Source organism: Vipera ursinii, assembly GCF_947247035.1.
Source record: "Vipera ursinii genome assembly, chromosome: 5".
Taxonomy (NCBI): domain Eukaryota; kingdom Metazoa; phylum Chordata; class Lepidosauria; order Squamata; family Viperidae; genus Vipera; species Vipera ursinii.
The window spans coordinates 66049207-66059121 of NC_139518.1; the positions used below are offsets into that span (position 1 = coordinate 66049207).

The 9915-nt window shown below is 37.8% G+C and overlaps 1 protein-coding gene across 2 annotated transcripts; it reads right to left on the reverse strand.

Annotated features, from left to right (window-relative positions):
• Positions 1-7938: 7938 nt before the first annotated feature.
• On the reverse strand, positions 7939-9431 carry LOC310640743 (uncharacterized protein). 2 transcript variants are annotated; one of them, XM_083363262.1, is made up of 2 exons: positions 8441-9431; positions 7939-8398 (listed from the first exon to the last, which is right to left on the reverse strand). In XM_083363262.1, exon 1 carries the CDS (start codon positions 9425-9427, stop codon positions 8582-8584), a length of 846 nt encoding a protein of 281 aa, XP_083219388.1. In that variant the 5' UTR covers positions 9428-9431; the 3' UTR covers positions 7939-8398; positions 8441-8581. The 2 variants fall into 2 exon arrangements, with proteins under 2 accessions (XP_083219388.1, XP_083219387.1); XM_083363261.1 differs by having other exon boundaries at positions 7939-8405.
• Positions 9432-9915: the final 484 nt, after the last annotated feature.

A 9915-nucleotide genomic window follows, 5' to 3' on the forward strand; every position in this document is an offset into this window, starting at 1 on the left:
ATTCCATGCTAACCCAAGAACCACCTGTAGACTGAATGGTGTAAACTCAACTCCCATGCAATGTTTGGATTTCCTTGCAGTTGTAAACCTTGTCTGATGTAGAATTGTCAGGAGCCTGGATATGTTGTTGTTGTTACTTTAGTTCATTCTAATCAGCAGTCTAAACAGGCAAAGAGGTGATCACACAGTTTTTACATTTATCACACAAATCACAAACCCATAAAAAGGCGTGTGGTTTTGATTGCCCAGTCCTTGCCAATATTTTGACATCCTTGCCCCTCCCCTTACAGACAACCCTGGGCTAGTCAGAATTCCATGACACCCATGGATAATAACAATTGCATGTTTATGTGGGGAAAGTTAGCAAATACAGTATTAAATAAACAGCTGTTTTTAAGTCTTAAAGGAAAGCTATAATTTCTTCTTTGTCACAAAACAGGTTGTCCCAAGATATACTCTGATGAGAATGGGTATCATGCCAGAAATGTATCATTAAAAAACAAACAAACAAACAAAAAAACACTAAGGATGCTTAAATATTCCGATTTGTGGTCCAAATTGATATGATTTTGTAATTTAAAGTGTATTTTTTAAACTTTAAAATGTCTCTGTCCCAAACTTGATTGACATTGGAAAAAAAACCCTAAGCAGAAGTCACTTCAGTTCTAGTTAATACATGGATCAGAATTCGCTAGGACTGATACATGAAGAAGAAAGCAATGTCTTACAGTACTGATATAAAGAAAACTACTTGAACATGTCTATATAATCACCACTGTTATTATTATTTTTTCATTCCTCTAGGTTTTTTGAAGTTTTTTTTTTGTCCTTTGGATTTATTATAACTGTTGTCTTATCATGGATGTTTTTTAAGCAGCAATATATTGGGACAATGTATTGTGGCTTCCATTATATCATAGTATAAATTTAATGAATAACTTAAGTAATTGAATAGAGAATAGAATAGAGCTGGAAGGGACCTTGGAGGTCTTCTAGTCCAGCCCCCTATTAGAATATATTTCAGAAACAAATTGAAATGGAATATATTTCTGAATTTCGTAATAGAAGCTAATTGAGGTGAGTTTCCCAAGAAACATCTTTGTTCTTGTGTTTCCTTTCAAGCTATTTACTTATCTTATAATTATTTAAAGATATGTTTGATTGTGAAAGGAGCTCAGTGGTATTTACGGTTTTATTGTTACTGGTTGACATGCAGGGAAGAACAAGTTGACAGAAACACTTCAAAAACAGGGTACTCAGCTATTTTTTGAGTGAAGAACTAGCAAGCCTTAGTTCAAATTGTGCCTTTTCTATCCATGAACATAAGACAGAACTGTAGATAAGCTTTATTATTGCAAACCCAATCTGTCCTTTTATTTAGGAACAAGAAAGAGTTCTGTCAACCATGGTTGTGGTATCAAGCTGGTGAATCTGTGTTTCCACAGTTGTTACTAAAATGCAATTCTTACCAGCTTCAGCCAGAATTCTCAATAGTAAGGATGAAGGGAGCTGGAAGATTGCCCTGAAGGATATAAACATATTTAAAAGCATGAGCTATTATGTGTGTTCTAAAGCTGTAGTGTTCTGGTCATTCATCTAAAAGAAATTTTATAGGAATTTATTTCTAAACAAACATAAGAATAGCTGTAACAGGTGAAATTCCAGTTTAGAATTGTTTCTGTTAATTATTTTCAGAATAACAGAATAAAAGAGTTAGAAGGGACTTTCTAAATCAGGGGTCTTCAAACTTGGTCCTTTTATGACTTATGGACTTCAACTCCCAGAATTCCTCAGCCAGTGTGCCTGGCTGAGGAATTCTGGGAGTTGAAGTCCAAAAGACTTAAAAGGGCCAAGTTTGAAGACCCCTGTTCTAAATCTTCTATCTAATCCAACCCCCTGCTCACAGGAAACCCTATACCACTTCAGAAAAATGCTTGTCTAATCTTTTCTTAAAAACCTGTGTTGGAGCACCCACAACTACTGGAGACAAATTGTTCCTCTGATTAATAGTTCTGTCAGGAAATTTCTCCTTAGTTTCTAGGTTGGATTCCTCCTTGATTAGTTTCCATCCATTTTTCTAACTTTAGGTGCTTTGGAAAATAGATTGACTCTTTTTTTTTGAGGCAGCCCCTTAGATTTTGGAACATGGTTATAATGTCATCCCTAGTCCTTCTTTTCATTAAGCTAGACATACCCAATTCCTGCAACCATTCTTTATATGTTTTATATCTTTCCCATATTTTATTTTATTTTTTTTTTGTCTTCCAAATGTAGCGATTAGAACTGTGAACAGAATTCCCGATGCAGAAGGGCCATATATTTCAATAAGATTTTATAGTGGTCATTGTATTTTCAGACTTTTTTTTTAATGAACACTGTGTCAGAATTTGCCTTTTGTCAACTGCCAAACACTGAATTTACAACTCAACTGAACCGTCTCTTATGGTTCTTGATTGTTTTTATGGTTTTGTTGCAGACCTGTATTTTATATATATATATATCTTCGCAGAAACCCTATTTTATAATAGGGTTGGTATAAATAAGATTTCTGAATGTAATTTTTCAGCATCCCTTTTTTCTGTATTTAATGCTTTGAGTGGGAAATATATGGGGTGATCCTTAATACACTGCAAAAAAGCTTGTTCTGTGAAGCTCTGCAAGTGTTAATTCTTAAGTGATTGCATTTCAGTTTCTCCTAAAACACCAGTTTTCAGGAGGTTGTATGAAAACAAACACAGAGAAGTGAAAATAAAAAAATATATACAGCTATAATTAAAAAAGTGAAATACCAGGCTAAGGGTTCCTGTATGTCAACAAGTCATCTTATGATTTACAAATATCTTAAAGTAACACCAGAGTGAACATATATCAGGGAAAAAATCCCCCACAGGATTCATATAATAATTTAATATTCCTATTTACAAGATTGCCTGACTGCTAGTTTACAATGAAATAAAATCAAAACTAACATAGAAGAAGAAGAAGAAGAAGAAGAAGAAGAAGAAGAAGAAGAAGAAGAAGAAGAAGAAGAAGAAGAAGAAGAAGAAGAAGAAGAAGAAGTCGTCCAAATTGTGGCACCTCTGTTTCTCCAAATATTGGGTTACAATTACCATGTGAACATGGAGGTTGAAACCGAAGATGTGGGAAGGCGACAAATGTTCCATCACTAGTTGTTATTTTTATAAGATGTAAGGAGTGACTTATCCTGATGGTTACAATTGATAACTGTATGAAAGCAATGAAAGAATTTTTAAAAAGTTAGGCAAAGCATTTCTCTGGAAGAATGAATGCTGTTGCAAATATCTGATATGAGCTATGCAAGTAATGGATTTCCTGAAAGTGAGAAGCTAAAAAGAAAAAAGAAAAGAAAAAGAAAAGTATGGTTCCATTTGGTGAGGAGTCATGAGAAGAATGAAGTGGTCCCTTATAAGCAAATATAGATATGACCCCCATTACATTTTAGAGGGATGGAAACAACAGCTACTGATATGAAACTAATCCCAGTTGCAAATAATACAGGCTGTCAATGCGCAACAGCTGAGGTGGTAGTAATGGTAAAGATTTAATTTACTTTTGTGTCATTAACACAACAGATGCAAACAATAAAGACAAATGTGTTCTGTTCACTTGCCAATTAGATCTGGGAGCAAGTTTATTTGCTCTGAATAATGCATTCAGTTAAAATACTTTTTTGCTTTTGCAAATACTTTGTAAACATTGGTATGGTGATATTTTTTTTCTGAAATAAGAAAAAGAATTCCAAATAAGAGAGACAAAATATATGGTAAATAGCATTATACCAAAAAGATTTGTTCTGATTATTTTACATAAAATATAAAAATATAAATCTAAGATGCCTAATTTTGTAATCCTCCTTCCTGATAGAGCCAATCTAATCACATTTGCTTGATGCAGATAAAACACCTCAATTTCCAATAGGGACCATGCAGCTTATCCTAGGTCAGAAAATTTTGAATTATGTGCCCAGAGGACCATCTTCAAAAAGTAATAGGCAGTCTATAATAAAAATTAAATTAAATACATACATGCCTGTCTATAATTAAAATAAATATACCATGTTGATATTAATTTATGATATAATATTATGAATAGATTCTCTGTGCACTTAATGGCTTCCTTCTTATGCCTCATTAATTATTACAATATAGTAACAGCTTTCAGACATTTGTAGGGTTTGTCTGCGAGCTTCAAGATCCTCAGATGATGCATCTCTGATCTTCAGAAAATACATTTTTATATTTTCTTTAAAGTAAACATTAATAGAGATTTTCCTTTACCTTTATAGCAGTTTGGAATTTATTGGGCATTGTGAAGTGAGGATATCTCTATATTATGTAGCATCAACTCTGCTATTCTAAAAACCCAACGGAAAGCATGTCACTTTGAGTTTAATTGGTAAGAGGTGAGTAAACAACCAAGAAATAAATACAGGTAGTCCTCAACGTATGACCACAATTGAGCCCCAAATTTCTGTTGCTGAGACCTTTGTTAAGTGAATTTTTCCCCATTTTATGATCTTTCTTCCCGCAGCTCAGGGGTAGGCAACCTTGGCTCTTTTATGACTCATGGACTTCAACTCCCAGAATTCCTGAGTCAGCTGAGTCATAAAAGAGCCGAGGTTGCCTACCCCTGCCACAGCTGTTAAGTGAATCACTGCAATTGTTAAATTAGTAACCTGGTTGTTAAGTGAGTCTGGCTTCCCCATTGACCTTGCTTGTCAGAAGGTTGCAAAAGGTGATCACATGACCCCAGGAACAACCATCATAAATATGAGTCAGTTGTCAAGTGTCTGAATATTGATCATGTGACCATGGGGATACTGCAAAGGTCGTAAGTGTGAAAAACAGTCATATGTCACTTTTTTCAGTGCTGCTGTAACTTCGAACAGTCACTAAATGAACTGTTGCAAGTCGAGAACTACCTGTAATAAAAGACAGCTCTATGACTACCACTAATCTGGATCCAGAAGAAACATTGTTTCCCTACCTTTTCAGTATCAGAAGAGAAGCAGAAAACAGTATCAATAACCCTAATTTTGTTTCCAGAATGACACCAGCTGGTAACCTTGACAAATCCCAGATAGATGCAGTGGTCACTCTGTGGAAGCAAATCTTCTGGAGCAAGTTAGAAGGTCCCTTAATGGGAAACAATCACATAACCCTTGTTTAACTAAATATGGGGTACAGTTTGATCCCATCACTATTTGGGCAGCCAACTTTCCTGAAGTTGACCTTTGCGTTTTAATTTTAGCTTTACATTCCTTTGCAGACCAGTGTCTAAAATGGACCCAGTATAAAGGCTGGTATATCTCTGGAAAAGCTTGTCTCAAAGGTGCTTTTTTTCTTTTCTTCAAAAGGAAGGCAACTGGACTCTTTTTTTTTTCCTTGAGGAAAAAGAAGAAAAGTTTTTTGCTTCTCATCCAGGCTGTTATGTATGCAGGCACCTGCATAGCAACAGCCACCAGGGGGCGTTGGCCTGAACGGTTTTTGGCGGGAAACCCAGTTTCGGCGGGAAACCTAGGGCCAACCCCATTGGCTGTCCGCTTACCTAGCTAGGTATTTAAGGAGGCCAGGTAACCCTCATTCCCCAGTGGGCCATCCCCTCCAATAAAGACCTGAACTCACACTCTGGCTGGAAAAGCCAGGTCTTTAAGGCCTTACAGAAGGTCAGTGGGTGGGTGCAGAACTCACCTTGGGGGTAGTAAAGGTAAAGGTTCCCCCGCACATGTGTGCTAGTCGTTTCCAACTCTAGGGGCCAGTGCTCATCTCCGTTTCAAAGCTGAAGAGCCAGCGTTTGTCCGAGGACATCTCCATGGTCATGTGGCTGGCATGACTAGATGCCAAAGACGCACGGAACGCTGTTACCTTCCCACTGTAATGGTCCCTATTTTTCTACTTGCATTTTTACGTGCTTTCGAACTGCTAGGTTGACAGAAGCTGGGACGAGTAACAGGCGCTCACTCTGTTACGTGGCACTTGGGATTCGACCCGCCAAACTGCCGACCTTCTGATTGACAAGCTCAGCGTCCTAACCCACTGAGCCCAGTATGATGTCCCAAAGAGCAGGAGCCATGGCAGAAAAGGCTCTTCATCTGGACCCTGCCTGCTGAAATTCTTTGACTGATGGGGTCTACAGCATGTTCCTTCAACTGGTATGGGTAGGACAGACCAATCCCATTGGGCTGAAAAGGTTCTTCAGATAACCTGGACCTATGCCATGAAGGGCTTATGGTGGCATTACACCATATTTTTTTCCTGTCACAGGATCAGGGAGTATAGTTGGACTTATGGGAAAAGGGTTTAAAGATCCTACAAGGAAGCATAGAAGCCAACCAACCACATCCCAGATGTAAATGTTTTTTTTTAATTTTATATGCCATCTGTCTCAATTTTGGATGGCTTACTAAGGCAGGGGGTCCTGAATCCCAGGCTGCAGCCCGCTACCGCATCATGGCTTGTTCGAAATTGGGCTGTGGGAGAAACAGGCAAGCGCTTGCATGCAAAGGTCCACTCATGCGAGCTGAGGGCCCTTATATTCATGCGTGAAGCTCCATTTGAACTTCATGCATGAGGGCTCCCCATTCGTGCGAGTGGAGCTTTGTGTACAAGTGCCTTCCACTCAAGCACCTTCTGCTTGTGCAAATCAAGCTTGCACACAAGCACAAGTGCCTGTTGCTTGACTGAGTGGAGCTTCATGTGTGAGCGCAAGCATCCTTTGCCCAGGTGCAAAGCTCCATTCATGCAAGTGGAGGGAATACATGTGCGCCACTTGTCAAATGGAATTGTGCATATGCGTGTGCACCTAATTTGAGCCTAGTCAATAGACCAATCAAGCCTTTATTATAGTCAAGATTAGCAAAATAGGTATAGATGCAAATAATTAAAAAACTTAACAGATACAATAGTTGTTTTGTATTCAAATAAATGTTATAAAAAACTAAAATATATAAAAAAAATTCTTAAAAAATCTTAAAGAAAGGTAGGAGCAATAGATAAATGTTATCGAGTATGTCAAAACAAACATAATACAGAGTACTTTGGAATAAGGAACAAGATGCTCATTTTATATTTTTTTAAATTTTTATGTAATTTGTATTCTGTTGTATTTTTTTAAATCTCTGTACTCAACCGCTTTATGCTTGTTTTTTATTGCAATAAAGGTTGATTGATTGGTTGATTGAACCTAATCATTTATGCCTCTAGGAAGAAATTTGGGTTAATTTATTAAATGAATCATTTGTTTGGTTGACTGGCTGGGCTCAAATTATCCTTCAGACTCATTATACTTTCCCAGTATTAGAGCTTTCTGTGGGAGAACTAGGTGTTTGATAATGTGTCTGAAAGATAATTTGAGCCTAGTCAATTGACCAATCAAACTTTTATTATGGTCAAAGACTAGCATAAGGGGGATAGATAGAGAGAATTAAAAAGCATAGAAGAGAACAAGAGGATGTCCAGCAGCAAGGTAGCCAGACTCAGTTAAAGTAGAGGTGGTGCATTGTCGGAAGACCTCCAATAGATCATCATGGAGAAAATCTACCTATGTGGTTGATAAATACTGATTTGATGGCACACAATAGGTCAAACAAGCTATTACTCAATTAATTTGCAATGACATAGAAAAAAGCTCATCGCTGAAATAAAACGCCTCAGAAATAAGCTGACACAAGGCCAAGAAAAGTGGCACTTGCCATCTTCTTTTCTTAATCAATCAACCTTTTCAGTCTGGCTCTATGGGTATAGCCCAGTACCCATGTTATCATTGTGTTTTTTTTTATTGAAAAGTTTTAAAATACAATTTTCCTTTAAAAAAAACCCCTTCCCCCTCCCTCCTCCCCCCCTACCTCCCCTCCTCCCCCCTCCCTCCTCCCCCCCCTACCTCCCCCCTCCCCCCCTACTTCCCAGAGCTAAATACAAGGTATATATATACAAAAAAAGCAAACATAAGCAACCATATACTAACAACTATAAATTCTAAAATCCATCACTCTCTAGCTTATATAGGATAAAACAAACCTTAACAATATTAAATATATGTATAAAAAAAAAACTAGAATAAGAAAAGGACACTCTCTAGCTTATATAGAATGGAACAAACCTTAATAGTATTAAATATATATTAAAGACAAAAAAAAAAGGAAAAAGAAGAAAAAAACCCCTTCTCAACCCTATACTTATCCTAAATAAACTCCATCCATTTTATCCATTCCATGATATAACATTCTTACAAATAATTTTCCAAATTAACCAAGGATCCCTAATCAAAAAACTTTAAAGTCAACTCTTCTGTAATCGGCCGTTCCTCTTCCAGTACCACATCTATAATTATTCCAAACACAAAAAAAAAGAAAAAAAAAGAAAAAAGATTGCAAACAAAACTTGAACCTTCATTTGAGAATCTTCTATATATTCCCCCAAACTTTAATCCAAAAAAGCTCACCCTTTCCACAGAACCACCAAATATAAAAATATATTGCGTCTATACCCAAATCTTTTTTCCCCCTCCCCTACTTGACTACTTGACTATATCGTAAAAGTTCCATAGACTTCTGCGATTCCTGCTACTTTCTCTTCTTAGATCGTTTTGCAGCAGCACGCGTCACCCTCTGTTTTATAGATTCATCCGACGAGGTTGTATCTTGATCTCCTCCAACACCGTTGTCTTCTATCTGACCATCTTCGGCCTCTTGATGCACTCCTTCTCCAGATCCCTTTCCAGCTTCCAAAAGTGTTAATGGCGTTGCATTTAAAACATTATTGTAGAAATCACGCGCTTGCATCACAGTAACCAAACGGTACTTTTTACCTTCGTGCGTCACCATCAACCCCACTGGGATCTCCCATCTGAACCTTATATCTCGCTGCTTGAGCTCTTGCACAAGAAATGTAAAATCCTTCCTTCTCCTTAGAATCTTTGGAGGAATTTCTTTTAAGACCAAAACTTCTTGATTAGCAATCATAACTTTAGTATCATAAGCAGCTTGTATAACTTCATCTCTAGTTTCCCTTTTTGCAAAATATACCACCACATCTCTAGGCAACTTTCTCTGTCTGGCAATCCATGAATTCACACGAAACACTTTGTCCATGCCTCCTTTTATTTCAGATGCTGGCTGTTTCAACACTATTTCAAAAGCCTCAGAAACCAGCTGCTTTAAATCTTCCTTAGTATTCTCCTTTAAGCCTCTAATTCTAATGGCAAACTGCATCTGGAAATATTGAGCAAGACACAGTTCCCTTTCCATTTTATTTTCATTCTCCAATACTTTTGCTTCTAATATAGCATTCTTTTGAGTCAAGTCTTCTAGCTTTTCCTCCAATTCTTCCACACACCGAGCCACTTTACACACTGAAGTCAAGATGTCTACCCTCATCGCTTTGAGCTTCTGTTCCATCCTCTCCTCCATTCTCTCCTCCAATTTCACCAATTTCTCCTCCATCTGTGCAAATCTAATATTAATTGATTCCAAAATTACCTGGGTATGTTTTTCAAGAGCATCTTGTAAGTCCTTTGATGTCAATACATCAGGAGGATGCAGCGCCTGCAGTAATGATTGTTGCACGGGAGAAGTTCCAGCACTCCGAAGAGTTTTAGGGGGTGGTTTAGCCGCCATCTTTTACCAAATATGACGCACTTTCACTTCAGATTTGTAATCCAAAAAAGTCCATCAAGCTGGAGAGTAAAACATAGTAATCCTCTTTACCATTTCCTCTTGTATCGCTCTGCCTGCTCCTTTAAATCATAGTCATTCCTTCAGGCAGGGGTGGTCGCAGACGGCTGGCTCTGCTCCAAGAAGTCAGGAGCAGAGGCGACGGCCAGCTGGGAGCAGCCCAGGCTACGGGGGAGTTCAATCCTTCAGCCGCCCAAGCCATAAGCTCAGGCGGCCCTGGAGAA